This window comes from Natrix helvetica, assembly GCF_964273705.1.
Source record: "Natrix helvetica genome assembly, chromosome: 4".
NCBI lineage: Eukaryota > Metazoa > Chordata > Lepidosauria > Squamata > Natricidae > Natrix > Natrix helvetica.
The window spans coordinates 73,077,367-73,093,692 of record NC_138550.1 but is presented as its reverse complement, the minus strand read 5'-3'; the positions used below and the strand labels follow the sequence as shown (position 1 = coordinate 73,093,692).

The following is a 16,326-nucleotide window of genomic DNA, read 5'->3' as shown; positions in this document are numbered from 1 at the left end:
GGTGATGTAGGCAACCAATCCTAGCTGGGTGCTTCTTTTATATATTCCTGAATGCCACACAAAACTATCTTCCACAGCATTATAGAAAAGTGAGAATAGAATTGGTGTTTGGAAGTCTTTTCTGTCCAAACTTTTTCCAATTTTTTTATAATTATTTCTATCCTATGCTATGTTGCAATTTTTCTGTTGTGATCCTTTTGTTCTGTTGCCTATTTATGCAGAATATTATGAAGTGTTCTTCCTTTCCTTGTTATAAGTAAAACATTTAATGGTTTTAAGTGAAAGTATTCTAACTTTTAAAAATATCTCACAGAATATTGAATAATTAATATCTGTTTTAGAGCACATCTGCCGAGATTGTCACAATTAAGCTGCACAATTCCTCTGAAATAAGATACCATTCAAATAAGTTTTAGAAACTTACATTGGACAAAATAAATAAAAGAGGCATTTGTGTACAGGCAAGCTGGGAGTAAATTTAACATTTGTCCTTGATATGGGCAAAATTTAGAGAAATACTATGTTTTGTTAAGTTTTCAGATAAATTCCATTTCATACAACAATACCCAAGACTGTGTAAACATACCTGAATATGTATTCTCTCTCTCTCTCTCACACACACACACACACACAATTTTCTCTACACAATCCTACTCTGCATTATGATATACAATGCAAGCTAAGACCAACTTACGTTTTAAGAAAAATATTATATGTTTATTCATCAAGAGAAAAACATACTATAGAGTTATAAGGAGGATGGAGGATACAAATTGTTTGAGGATAAAGTACTATAAGAGGGAAGGAATAACTTATTTTCACCCTATTGCCCTCTCCCAGAAAAGCTGTCCAAGTAGATTCAATATCTGATGCCAGAGTTGCAGTGCTAAAGAAAGTATTAGACATCTGTGCAACAAATAATCAAAGGATTTCAGAAATTAAGAACTACACATTAACCTTAACCCTGCTTTGTGTTATGAAATACTTTCAAATAAATTATGGTCTCCTCCTGTAGCAGATATCTTCAGGTTTTTGTTTTTGTTTTGTACAGGGTGTGTCTGTATTTACATTATTTAAGCGCCAGGACACAGTATTGTCTGCTTTTACTTTTTCATATATATCATCATTTTCTCATGCTTGAATAAATCCACCTGCAGTTTAATTCTATGTATTTAGTATTTCTAATGGTTCCTCTTTCGAACATGTGGCTGACGTACTTTGCTAGAAATTTATTCTGCTAGGCACATTTTTTTTTCTGGGCTCTTCTATTGAAATAAACAATGATCCCCATACCTTCTTCTTGTTAGCAGGGCAGATGTAGAAATTTTCAATGACTGTAACAATTCCAGGCTGTAAATTTAATTTAGTATATAATGTTCCAAAATCTGACGACCTGGGAGACAAGAAAAAACAAAAATGTGGCATTCTGATAATCTGCATGTATTTCCAACTTTAAAAGATAACTGAGAAGTATTCAGGACACAAATTATATATTTGGCAACTGAAATAAATACCAAAATTCATGCAAGCAGGAAACCAAAATGACTGTAATATTTCTTTTTATAAAATATCACCTCTGAAAAACAAAAAAAAAAACATTTAATTTATCAGAAGAAAGGCAAGTTCTACAACAAAGAATAAAATTTATCAAGCACAAGTTTAAAAAAGAAAATCCTAGAAAGACTTTAAATCTAGCCACCACACAAAACATTTTAAGTATTACATTCAAAATGAACGGACGGAATTTTAATTTAAAATATACAAACAGAAAACACAACTTTCCAAATAGTAAAATACATAGTAAAACATTTTTCTTTGAAGACATTTCACTTCACATCCAAGAAGCTTCTTCAGCTTTCAAAGAAAAGCCAAAAAGTCCAGTTGCCTCTTGAAAAAGTATCTTTGGGATAACCATGACCTGGATGACTGAGAATCTCCATAGACACATAATAAAACAAAAAATAAATAAAACTGTTGGTCTTTAAAAGGCTTGGCTAGAAAGATCTGCTTTACAGGTTTTCTAAAAGCAGAAAGAATGAGAGCTAAATACAACTTGTGATTGCATTTCTCTCCTTTTTCACAGCTTTCAATTTGCAGAATATATGTTTACTAATTGTAAAATAATACAGAAATATATTATTTAATTCGCTGTTTTAATTCACATAGACTAGAGTTTGGAGAACTTCAATTCTTTTCCCTTTTACAATATAGATACAATTAATCAAGACATACAGTATATTTGTAACAACATTGTATGCAAAAAGGCAGTTCGTAATAGCATCTGAAATGTTATTTATGAAAATCTAGAGCAGAACTATATTCTGTTATTCTTTTTACAACATTATAAATCGAAAATACAATTAATAAGAAATCTGAGGGGACCAAGAGTCATTCTTCTGCAAGGAAAAACATATATGAGGTACTTTCAAACTGTATCTGCTCTACAACCATGTTTTCAATATAAAGCGGATTGAGGTGCAATGAAAACACATTACGATAAGTTCCCTTCTCAGCAAAACAATGAAAAAGAAAAGACAGATGAGGGTAAACAGGAAATATTGCTTGGATATCCTTCCAAACATTAAGACCCATTTAAGTAGCTTAGCAGGTGCTACATATTTGATGAAAATTTGCATGTGGTACTACACCCTTTTAAGGGAGACACACATTCATGTTAGCTGAAAGCTTCTTTGAAAAATACTTCAAAAATATTCTTTGCCAATTCCAAGGATAGCACATAGGATCAAAGGGCTGGAAAGGACCTCAGTGGTCTTCTACTACAACCTTCTGCTCCAAGCAGGAGTCCTTATATCATCCTGGTCAAATGGTTCTCTTATTTAAATTTGAAAACATCCAGTGATGGGGCACCCACAACTCTGGGAAGCAAGCTATTACATTTGTGAAAAAGTGGGGATCAAGCATTACACCCATTCAAACCTGGGCAAGTTTTTTTTTAAAGTATAACATTGCTGCATTTCCTAATGGATTCTTTAAAATGTATTAGATTACACTCACATAATTTCCAGACATCAGGTTAATTTGAGTGCTGGTTAGTTACTGTAGGTTTTAGAATAGAATTAGAAGAGAATAGAGCTGGAAGGGACTGTGGAGGTCTTCTAGTCCAGCCCCCTGCTCAAGCAGGATAACCTATACCATTTCAGGTAAGTGACTGTCTAGTCCAGGGGTCCTCAAACTTTTTAAACACGGGGCCAATTCACGGTCCCTCAGACTGTTGGGGGGCCAGACTAGCTGGGTGGGTGTGGCTAGGTCATGTAACTAGGTGGGCATGGCCAATTTAACAGTCCATTGAACAATGCACACCAATTAAACTTTAATTTGTTTTGCTCCTGGGGGTGTATTATTTGCTTTTGTTTGCATGTTGCTCTTTTGGTTGCATTTTCTTTTTACTAGATTGTTTTTTCAGTTATTTAGGAGTCTAGTGGTCCACTTCAGGAAACTCAGTTTTGCAGCAATTCTTCTCAGCCCCAAAGAGCTTCAGAAATCTCTTTCTCTCTTTTTTAATCTCTCTCTCCCTCCCTCCCCCCCTCTGTCCCTCTCTCTCTCTTTATCTATCTTCTGGAGATGGGGGAGGTGAAAAATGGGCCATTTTCACCAGTTTTCTGGCCTCCTGGGGTGTCTGTGCACTCTGTCCCCCTCCCAAGCATTCTGCAGGCCAAAATCAGGCAAAAATGGCCCATTTTCTGGCCAAAACTGGGCAAAAATGTCCTGGTTTTAGGACACCTCATTTTGCTACAAATAGACCATTTTTGTCCATTTTTTGGCCTCCTGGGCCGTCTGTGCATCCCAATTTTCATCCCCACCTCCAGAACGTCTCTGCAGGCCAGAATTCCAGCCCGTGGGGCTCCCAAAGATAAATCCTGTGCTTGGCCAAAGGGTGGGCAGGGAGATGTGGGCGAGGCAGCATAGTGGTCCTGTGCAGACTGGATTAATGGCTTCGGCAGGTTGCCTGCGGTTCTGGGCCATAGTTTGATGACCCATGGTCTAGTCTCTTCTTAAAAACCTCCAGTGATGGAGCACCCACAATTTCTGAAGGCAAGCTCTTCCACTTGTTAATTGTCCTCACTGTTAGGAAGTTTCGCTTTAATTCCAGATTGCTTCTCTCTTTAATTAGTTTCCAAACATTGTTTCTTGTCTTGCCCTCTGGTACTTTGGAAAATAATTTGTGGCAGCCCCTCACATACTCGAATACTACTATCATGTCACCCCTAATTCTTCTTTTCTTTAGACCAGCCAAACCCAAAACCTGCAGCCGTTCTTCATATGGTTTGGTCTCCAGGTCTTTTATCATCTTAGTTGCTCTTCTCTGAATCTTTTCCAAAGTCTCAACATCTTTTTTGTAGTATGGTGACCAAAATTGGTTGCAGTATTCCAGATTTTTCTAGTATACCAAAAAGTAGATTGTAGTCTGCTTTGTCAAATGCCTTACTGAAATTGAAGTATACTATGTCCAGAGCATTTTGCTGGCCTACTAATTTAGTGACTTTATCAAAGTCAATAAGATTGGTTTGGCATGATTTGTTTTTAACAAACCCGTGCTGGCTTAACTAGTTATAATTTTATTTGCTTCTAGTTGTTCACAGATCTGTTTTTTTTTTATTATTATCTTTTCCAGGATCTTCCCAGGTATTGAGGTTAGACTGACTGGTCTGTAGTTTCCTGGGTCTGTTGTTTTCCCCTTCTTGAAGATGGGAACCACACCAGCTCTTTTCCAATCCTCAGGTACTTTCCCGGTGCTCCAGGATTTTTGAAAGGTATGGTACAGTGGTTCTGAGATAACATTTGCCAGTTCTTTCAGAACTCTGGGATGTAATCTGTCAGGTCCCAGTGACTTATATTTGTCAAGGTCAGATAGGTTTTTTCTTACCATTTTGTTTATTTTAATTTTAATTTCTAGTTTGTCTTTTACAGTAGTTTTTATTATTTTGGGTACATTGGGCTATAATTTCTTTTTGCATGAAGACTGATGCAAAGAATGAGTTAAGGAGCTCTGCTTTCTTCCTACTGCCAGTTATTTCCTTGCCATCTTCTCTCTTTAGTGGACCAATTATTTCCTTGACTTTTTTCTTATTATTAATATGTTGGAAGAAACTTGCCTATGCTTTCCTGACCTCATCTTTGCATGTTCTGGCTATCTGTTGATAATCAGCCTTAGTTATGTGTCCCTCTTTCCATTTTTTGAGCTTGTTCTTTTTCTTTTTCAGTTTGTCAGAGAGATCTTTGTGCAGCCATGTTAGTTTCTTCTTGAATTTCTTGTTTTTCTTTTTCAGTGATATTGTGCTGGACTGGGCTTTTATGATCACATTTTTCAGAGTTTCCCATGCTTCTTGAGTTGTTTTTCTCTTTAGGATTTTCAACCATGGAATCTTTCCTAGGCTCTGAGTTTGTTAAAATCAGCTCTTTTAAAGTTTAAGACACTGGTTGGATTATTTTCCATCCGCCTTTAAATTTTGATAAAATTATGCGAAGCATTTATAATGAAATTGAATTCTGAATCCATTCAGGTAAAAGCCAGGATGTCGGAAGCAAAAGGACCACATTTGTTTTCTTTGTTTATAGGAATGGTTGTTGATATTCTTAAACTATCTCTGGAGGGAAAAGGGAGCACCGGGGGGGGGGGGGAGAGACTTGCACTACATCTGTTAAATATAGACACTAAAGCTCTATCTGATTTTAGTCAATGATGGGGAGGCTATCCTAATTGATTCTAAAATGGATCATATAAAATTTTAAAACTGAATTTTTCTATTTGAAAATCCAATAAAATAGTTCCAGGTAAATAATATATGCCAGATATGTCTGTGTGGAAAGATCATGATTATCTCTATAGACTTAGCTAAGGATGGTAAAATTATGATTAACCAATAGTTTCTTCACAGTTAAGGAAAAGTTTCTTTAATAGTGGTCTTATCACTGTCTGCTTTAGTGATGGAACAACAGATCAAAAACACTAATTTACTTCTTACTGTGGAGCTAGCCTTCTTCCAACCAATTCAACTAACCAGAATTAAACAGGCACAAGGTTTGCTGAATCCTTGAGATCTGTAAGTTGAAAAGAAATCAGATCAACCGTTCAAACAATTGCTATGGTTAAATCACTGTAGTCTGCTTCAACATTGGAAACCAAGTTGAGGTGGATCAAGCAACTCAGTCTGTGAAGAACTTCTATCACAATGAGCTACACAGCAAGAAAAGATGCAAAGCTTATCCTCAGCAGATGCTGTGAAGAAAATTCTTTGTTAATCCTATCACTATGGAATATTGCTGCAAGTGATTATTAGTCTGTGTGAGACTGATACACATCTACTATTCTTCTCAAGTTGCTGCTCTTTTGTTTTGGCTTCCTTAGCTTTCGGTTAACCGTGGGGCATGCTCAGCAGTGATAATTTTCACTCTCAAAGCTGTTTCCATAGGAGTCCTGGTGCTCTGTGGGGTTGCTTGCAGATCTTTCATTTCCCAGCTACCATATCTACATCTTCAGAGCACTGATGATGTTACTTAGTTGATAATGAAATATCTGCAAGGAAACAACTAAGCTGAGAAAGACCAAGGATTCTGTAGTTCAATCCTGAGCTTTTTATTTATTTATTTAGAAATTTTATATTGCCACCTATTTGCACATGGCGACTCAAGGCGGCTTACATGAATACATGCATATATAAAAAATAAAACTAATACTGGAAGAAGACAGATATCCAGATAGTCAAGAAAGTAAAATATTTAGGAATTCAACTAACAGCAAGATGTGCAACTATTGAAGAAGATAATTATCTCAAGCTAATGCAGCGGTTCTCAAATAGTGGGGCGCGCCCCCCTGGGGGGGCGCGAGGCTCCGTAAAGGGGGGCGCGAAGGCTCCCTTTCCATCTGGGTGCAATAGTGGCGAAGGCGTGGGCGAGGCATAATATATCCCGCCTGGAAGTGGCAGCACTTCGGACTGTGGATTTTCATTGGAGCCCCGGGCTGGAGCTCTACAAGAAGCCTGCTCGGGCGGGGGTGGGAGGGAGGGAAGCATGGGACCGCCCGTCTTCGCCACCGCGTAGCTCGCCTCCCCGCCAGCAGCTCCACCGCTAGCATTCCGTCTGGAAGCTCCACCACAACAGCCGCTGTTGGGGAAGGGACAAAGGGGCGGCGGTCGCCCGATCTTGCCACCGCCACCCCTTCGCCCCTGGTAACGGCGACTGTTGTGCTGCTGCTTCCAGCTGGGATGCTGGAGGAGCTGCTGGCAGGGAGGGAGGGAAGAAGGGCAGAAGGGAGGTGGAAGGAAGGAAAGAAAAGCAGACACGCCGGAGGGAAAGAGGAAAGAAGGCAAGCAGGCAGGAAGGAGGCAGAAGGAAGGAGGGAAGAATGGAACTGGAAGGGAGGCAGGGAAGGAGGGAGGGAGAAAGGAAGGATAGGAGGATAGGGAAAGAGGAAAGAAGGCAGGCAGGCAGAAGGGAGGGAGGGAGGTGCAAGGAAGGAAGAAAGCATAGATAAGCAGGAGGGAAAGAAGGCAGGCAGGCAGGAGGAAAGAGGAAGGAGGGAACTGGAAGGGAGGCAGGGAAGGAGGGAGGGAGAAAGGAAGGATAGGAGGATAGGGAAAGAGGAAAGAAGGCAGGCAGGCAGAAGGGAGGGAGGTGCAAGGAAGGAAGAAAGCATAGATAAGCAGGAGGGAAAGAAGGCAGGCAGGCAGGAGGAAAGAGGAAGGAGGGAACTGGAAGGGAGGCAGGGAAGGAGGGAGGGTGAAAGGAAGGATAGGAGGATAGGGAAAGAGGAAAGAAGGCAGGCAGGCAGAAGGGAGGGAGGTGCAAGGAAGGAAGAAAGCATAGATAAGCAGGAGGGAAAGAAGGCAGGCAGGCAGGGGGAAAGAGGAAGGAGGGAACTGGAAGGGAGGCAGGAAGGAAGGAAAGGAGGAAGGGAGGGTGGAAGGAAGGATAGACAAGTAAGAAGGAAAGAGGAAAGAAAGCATGTGACTACGGTGGGAGACGAGGAAAGACTGGTGTGCTATGTTATGCAGAGGTGTACTTATAACAATTTTATAGACAAATGATACTATTTACAGTCGCGCGGGGGGGGGGCGTGAAATGTTTTCTTCTTCCTAGGGGGGGCATGACAGAAAATAATTGAGAAGCACTGAGCTAATGCAACAAATCAAATTAGATTTGGAACTGGAAAAACTATCGTTGATAGGAAGAATAGCTACTATAAAAATGAATATTTTGCCAAGATTTCTTTTTTGTTCCAAACAATTCTGATAAAGCTGGAAAAAACTACTTTGAGGAGTTAAATAAAATAATGTCAAAATATATTTGGCAAGGGAAAAAAAGCAAGAATAAGCTTGAAAACATTAAAGAAAAACACTATATGAAAATACAGTCTGGTTCTCCACGATGTGGAGGCACTGATACATCCATGTTGTTCCATGTTGTTAACATGGAAAAACTTACAAGATATAAAGACATTCTGAATGACAAAGGGGAACTTAAAACTAAGCAAAAATTGAAAAGTCAAGGGATTGATTTAGCATGGTGGCCACGTGTGCAAATACAATCACGATATGAGAAAAATGCTAAAATGCATGGTTTCTATGAAGAACCAACAGAACTAGATCAGATATTAATAGGGACAGATGAAAAACTAATGTAAAAATCTATAGCTAGCTACTGAGCATTAAAACAGAAGAAGAGCAAGTAAAGGAAACAATGATAGTATGGGCTAAACATTTGGTTATACAATAGAGTTAGATAAATGGCAGAAATTATGGGATAGGAACTATAAACTGACAGTGCATATAAGAAAATTTATTTTAAAAAGTTTTACAGATGGTACTTTCCACCAGCAAGATTGGCAAAGATGTTTAAGAACATGTCCGCTAAGTGTTGGAAATGTAATCTGGTATCAGGTTCATATTATCATATGTGGTGGGTATGCCCAAAGGCAAAAAATATTGGACAAAAATGCATACATGGTTAGAAAAAATGGTAAAGCAACATATAGATTTAAAACCAGAAATATTTATGTTGGATATCTTACCAGAAAAATACAATAAAGGGAATACATATTTAATTTTACACGTTTTAACAGTGGCTACAATTGTGTTTGCACAACAGTGGAAAAATGATGCGATCCCTACAGATGAAAATGTAATAAAAAATATTAGAGTGGGTAGAAATGGCTATATTAACACTTAAACAGAAAGAAGAAACTGAATATTTTTTAACATGGGAGTTGTTTTATCAATGGCTAACTAACAGAAACAGAAGTTAGAAATGTAAAAGCATTGCCATCGAGGATTTGGACAGAATGCGTGGACGACTGCGACCCACCACATGTTTATTGGACCCGTGCCCCTCCTGGCTTGTACTGGCATCCTGGGAGGTTACACGAGACTGGCTCCTGGACCTAGTGAACGCTTCGCTGAGCGAGGGGTCTCTCCCGGCCGCCTTGAAAGAGGCGGTGGTGAGACCCTTGCTCAAGAAGCCTTCCCTGGATCCTTTGGAGCTGGCCAATTATCGTCCTGTCTCCAACCTTCCCTTTTTGGCGAAGGTTGTAGAGAGTGTGGTGGCCTACCAGTTTCCACGGCATCTGGAGGAAAATGATTATCTAGACCCGCGCCAGTCCGGCTTCCGCCCCGGTCACAGCACGGAGACGGCCTTGGTCGTGTTGGTGGATGATCTCTGGAGGGCCAGAGATAGAGGTTGTTCCTCTATCCTGGTCCTATTAGACCTCTCGGCGGCTTTTGATACCATCGACCATGGTATCCTGCTGCGCCGGCTGGAGGGGTTGGGGGTCTGGGGCACCGTTTTGCGGTGGTTCGGCTCCTACCTTTCTGGCCGGACGCAGCGTGTGTTGGCAGGGGAGGAGAGGTCGACCCTACGCCCCCTTACTTGTGGGGTGCCACAGGGGTCGGTCCTCTCGCCACTCCTGTTCAACACATATATGAAGCCGCTGGGTGAGATCATCCGTGGTTTCGGGGTGGGATACCATCTGTACGCTGATGATACTCAGCTGTACTTTTCCACCCCGAACCACCCCAACGAGGCCATCGAAGTGATGTCCCGGTGTGTGGAAGCCGTACGGATCTGGATGGATGACAACTGACTCAAACTCAACCCCTCCAAGACGGAGTGGCTGTGGGTACCGGCTCCCCGGTTCAGCCAATTAATTCCATCATTGGCCATCGGGGGCATTCAACTTGCCCCCGTGGAGCGGGCGCGCAATTTGGGCGTCCTCCTGGATGCCCGGCTGTCCATGGATGACCATGTGACAGCCGTGGCAAGGGGGGCGTTCCACCAGGTTCGCCTGGTGCGCCAATTGCGCCCCCTACTGGACCGGGACGCCTTACGCACAGTCACTCATGCGCTGGTGACGTCTCGCTTGGACTACTGTAACGCTCTCTACATGGGGCTTCCCTTGAAATGCACCCGGAGGCTACAGTTGGTCCAGAACGCAGCCGCGCGGGTAATTATGGGGAGTACTAGGTACTCCCATGTGACACCGTTCCTGCGCGAGCTGCACTGGCTTCCTGTGGTCTATCGGGTGCGTTTCAAGGTTTTGATAACAATCTTTAAAGCGCTCCATGGCTCAGGACCTAGTTACTTGCGGGATCGTATTCTGCCCCATACATCCCTGCGACCAATCCGCTCGCACAGAGAGGGCCTCCTCCAGGTGCCGTCCACCAGACAGTGTCGAGGGGCGGCGCCTAGGAGTAGAGCCTTCTCTGTGGCGGGCCCAGCCCTGTGGAATGACCTCCCCCCGGATATTAGGAATACCTCTGACCTCCGCTCCTTTCGTGTAAAGCTCAAGACCCACCTTTTTCAAGTTGCTGGCCTGGCTCAACTTTGATCCAACTATATCGCTCCTGACGGGTTTTTTATTTGGGGTATTTTAATTGCATTCAATTTATTTAGGGGTTTTTAAATATTGTGTTTTTACTTGTTTTTATCTATCAGTTCACCTCCTCCTTGTATATGTCGTATATATGTCTTGGTATATGTTTTGTTATATGTATGTCGATATATTTATTTCCTATGTTTTGTTGTACGCCGCCCCGAGTCCTTCGGGAGAGGGTGCGGCTAAGAAATAAATATTTATTTATTTATTTATTTATAAGAGAATGATTGATTATATAAGAAAGGTTTACTAAAATCGATAAACAAATATTATTATGTGATCATTATTAATGTTATGAATATTATTTCTCAAAAATAACTACACAGACAACACACCGTTTATATAGACATTGATGTTATTGTTGTTGTTGTTGTTGTTGTTGTTGTTGTTGTTGTTATTATTATTATTATTATTATTATTATTATTATTATTATTATTATTATTATTATTATTATTATTATTATATTGTATCACAGCGACCAGTTGTTTCGCCGGATTTGGCATTACTAGTCGGGCCCCACCCAGGGGCCTAGGACGTCGTAACGTATTTTCGTAATATACGTGCAGATCCAAGCAGTGCAGCTTTTTGCATTTGACTGATGGTGATTTTGTCAAGTTTTAACTGTTTTAAATGTAATTCCAGTGCTTTTGGAATAGCACCCAGTGTGCCAATTACCACTGCAATTACCACTGCTGGTTTGTGCCATAATCGTTGAATTCAATTTTTAAGTCCTAGTATTTCGCGATTTTTTCATGTTCCTTCTTGTTGACCCTGCTATCACCTGGTATTGCGATGTCTATGATTGTAACCTTATTTTTCTCAACCAGTGTGATGTCTGGTGTGTTATGCGCCAGTATTTTGTCCGTTTGTATACGAAAATCCTATAAGATCTTGACCATCTGATTTTTGGTGACTTTTTCAGACTTATGTTCCCACCAGTTTGTTGCTGTTTTAATATTATAATTTTTGCACAAATTCCAGTGGATCATTTGTGCTACTGAATTGTGCCGCAATTTATAATCAGTCTGCGCGATATTTTTACAGCAGCTGAGTATGTGTCAACAGTTTTATCAACTTCTTTGCAGAGTCTGCATGTGGCATCATCAGAGGATTTTTCGATTTTGGCCTTAATGGCATTTGTGCGGATAGCTTGTTCTTGTGCAGCCAGGATTAGTGACTCTGTTTCTTTCTTTAATGTACCTGTTGTTAACCATAACCAAGTTTTTTCACTGTCCATGTTATCTTTTATTTTTTCCAGAAATTGACCATGCAATGCTTTGTTCTGCCAACTTTCCATTCTTGATTTTATCACATCTTTTCTGTATTCTTGTTTCATCTGTTGGGCCTTCAGTAGATTTTTGTTGTTTACTTTGATAAATAGATGTTCTTGACTTTCTTTTAAATAATCAGCCAGTGCATGTTTTTCTTCTTCAACTATTTGCTTCACATTATTATTATTATTATTATTATTATTATTATTGTTGTTGTTGTTGTTGTTGTTGTTGTTGTTGTTATTATTGCGTGGTTAATCTTTGGTGAGATTCACAGCTTTTGGGGCTGGTTGGTAGCTCAACAGCTTGAGTCCTAACCAAGGACCTAGGAACTGTTAGAGTTTATAATGGCAAAAAATGATGGGGTCAGAGTCCCAAAAATTGAAGGGGAAAATGATTACAAAGACAAGACAACTGATTACTTTACTAGTGGAGTGAACGTGGTTGAAAGTGGGAAGAGGGGAGTATGGAAAAGGGAATTAGATCAACGGGAACTCTACCCCGGACTTCAAGGCATGGAAGAAGGAAAAAGAGAAAAAATGATGGATTTAAGGAGAGAAAACCTCTCAGAAGCACGATTGAAAACCAAAGATAAGCTGATTAAAATAGCAGATGGAGGGCATCGAGATTACTTAAGTGATGCTACAAGCAACAAGGTGTGGAGAGAAGTCCACAAAAATTTTATTAAGAAAATAAATAGAAGATCAATTCCACAAATGACAAAAGAAATACGACTGTATTATTATTGGAAGGATACAGGCTGATATATAAAAGTTGATAATAAAAAATTAGTTAATTTTAGTAATTAGTGATTAGTAATTTAGTAATCTCTAGAGTGCTATGTTAAATAAATAATTGATAAAGATAATAAGGTACATACATGTGTTGGTTTGATGAGAGGAAATTTGATATAATTAGCAAATGAATTTCTGTTAAATAATAACTATAACAATAACAATGAAATGATAAGGGATATAGTTAACAATATATATATAGGTACTGGTTTAATAAAAGGAATCGGGATCTAAATTGTAAACAGCGATTTGGAAAGGGGGATTAGAAATCTTGCTATCAAACATAATTAATTTCTACTTAGAACATGCTATAAAGGATTATTGGATGATATTAGAAATAATTAATGAAATGCTACTATGTGGTTGTGTTTTTAATTTTGGACTATTTCATGCAAAAGAATGTTAAAACAACCACAGTCAAATGAGAAGCGTGGTATCTTGATAGTAAGATATATAAAGATTTTTGATTTAAAATATATAATGTGATTTGAATTATAAGTAATGACTGTGGAAGAGATGCATGAAAGTTATTTGTAACCAATCGACACACTTCTACAATATGATTAGTGATTAGTAATTTAGTAATTTTTAGAGTGCTATGTTAAATAAATAATTGATAATGATAACAAGGTACACACATGTGTTGGTTTGATGAGAGGAAACCTGATATAATTAGCAAATGAATTTCTATTAATAAATAACAATTATAATAATAACAATGAAATGACAAGGGATAGTTAACAATATATATATGTACTGGCTCAATAAAAGGAATTGGGATACAAATAGTAAACAGCGACTTGGAAAAGTGGATTAGAAGTTTTGTTATCAAACATAATTAATTTTTACTTAGAACATGTTATAAAGGAGTAATGTTATTGGATGATATTAGAAATAATTAATGAAATGTCATTATGTGGTCGTGTTTTTAATTTTGGATTATTTCATGCAAAAGGATGTTAAAACAATTATAGTCAAATGAGAATTGTGGGATGTTGATAGTAAGATATATAAAGATTTTTTATTTAAAATATACAATGTGATATGAACTATAAGTAATGACTGTGAAAGAGATGCAAGAAAGTTATTTGTAACCAATCGACACACTTCTACAATATGTAACGAAATATGATTTTTGTGTGTGTGTTGTGTTTGCTTAACCAAAAATAAAAAAATCTTTAAAAAAAAGGGAGTCTTCTTTGGTATGCACATACACTTCCATATAAATACATACAAACAAAGCAGAATAGCAAAACCCTGACATTCAAGCCTCATTAGAGGCCTCCTAAACACTATTATGGTATTACCTCTTCTACCCAGATTTTAATAGGGTCTGGGCCAACATTGAGTCAGCTATAGCCAAACACATGGGAGGGGGACCAAACTAACTCATGCTTGGAGCTCAGGTATTAATAACAAATAGCTAAGGAGCCCAACAACCTACTATAAAGGAAGACTTTCAGACACAGACCCAAGAAAGAAACTGACAAGGTTGCTACTAAACTACCAGTTTAATCCAGTCCCTGGCAATCTTGAATAATGAATTCATAGCTTAACTTGACATCCTTGAATAGTATTATCTTCTTTCTACATGCCAATGATGAGCAATTTCAAGGGCAGAAAATTAAACATGATTGATCCAAGACTGTAATCCTGGAGTTGCACTATCTTTCCAATATCAAAAACCATTATTTTTTTTGTTATATCACCTGGTTGGTAAATATCTCTCTTTCTTTCTGAGATTGCAGCAAGTGTTCCTACTGCTTTAGATTTATATTCAAAAAAGTCTTGACTTTTGTGACATTCTTGAGGTTCAAATTTAATTTCTATTATACTTCGTGGATTTCTTTTCCCATAATGAAGTTTTATATTTATTTGCTTTATGTAGGGTTACATGACACAATGTTTTCCACAGTTCATAGTAGCAACAGTTATGGTATTTGATAAACTGTCTCTCAGGCAACCTTGAAAAATAAATGGAAATTGCTGCTACCAAGGAATAATCATATTCCAGATTAGGAGTCCCAAATGCTATATCATCAACTGCATAATCATTTTTCCCACCATCCTCCTAACCTCACCAAGCCAAAGGATATCAAGTACTTCCTAGCATAATTATAAAAACACAACCCTTTTTAAATATCTCTTCCAATGTATTATCTGGCTATCTGAATTGGGGCTATGAAGACTGGCAGTAAACATTGTTTTAGCAAAGGACAAGCTAATTTTTCATACAAAATCTAATGATGACTTTGGGGCAAATCAGGCACTAGTAAGAGGGAGTATGCTGAAATTACCAGAATGACTAAACATTTGCAACCATAAATGTGGCTAGAAAAGGTTAATGCAGGTAAAATCCCCACTCCCCATATACTACCCTATCTATTGCATCTCAGTATCTTCCCTCTGTAGTACATACACATTATGCAGTTCAAATAAGTGGAGACTGCCAGGCCAAGTTTCTTCAGGAAGCCCAAAACATCAGGGGTCAAAATAATTTTAGCAGCAGAGAATGGAGTCAGCACCATGGACAGTATCCAAGAGTAAAGTGCTGCTTGTACCTTTGTTCCATATTTCAGGATGCTACCTTGGCATTTGACTGACATGAACTGGAATCCTATATAAGATTAAAATATTTGTTTGATGGGTGGTTCTCCATTCTGGAAAGAGCTAGCTGTGGCCTTCAACGGGCTTTTAGCATTGCTATTGATTTATATGAATTTTCTCTACAATGAATGCTTATTTTCTCCATCCTTTTTCTAACCTACTTTTTATGCTCTTAAATGATAAAATTGTACTTGTTATATGATGTTCATGCATTATATTTTTGTAATCAAGCCGTGAAGACAACAAACAGATTAACGTGACAGGAATTAAAATATTTACTTCTACTTCTTCCCTTGTTTCTCATTTCTTGTGATTTGCTTTTGTCTACATGACTTAAGTCCAAAGCAGATCCTCTTCAGTCAATCTGCTCTGTTGAATTGGTTCTGTTCTTCCATATTCCACAATGATCTACATGAAGGTCTTATGATATGCATGAGACATCCCTCGGATCTTAGGGGGACTATAATATTCCAAATGCTACAAGGCTTGTACTTCTAATGTACAAAGAGAATAGACTTTTTAAATAAAAAATTCTACACATGCTTATTTAGAAGCAAGTTTTATGGAGTTTTATATGGCTTCCTGTTACTGTAATTTTGATATTTTAATGAATGTTGATGAATGTTGATGAATCTTTTCCTTCACTTTTACTGCTTCTGCTTTTTTCCACATTAATTTTCCTACTTCTATTTCAATTAAAAACATCAACTTTAAAAAAGATAATTTAACATATTAGTACATACAGTATCTTAATCAAATAATGGT

General features: G+C 38.4%; 1 protein-coding gene across 1 annotated transcript in view; it reads right to left on the bottom strand.

Annotated features, from left to right (window-relative positions):
* The window catches only part of SORCS2 (sortilin related VPS10 domain containing receptor 2), a 131,375-nt gene that overhangs the window by 98,460 nt on the left and 16,589 nt on the right, over positions 1-16,326 (bottom strand). The window contains exon 3 of the mRNA XM_081950077.1: positions 1,294-1,393. Coding sequence (XP_081806203.1) covers positions 1,294-1,393 — 100 coding nt within the window. The remainder of the gene's footprint in view (positions 1-1,293; positions 1,394-16,326) is intronic.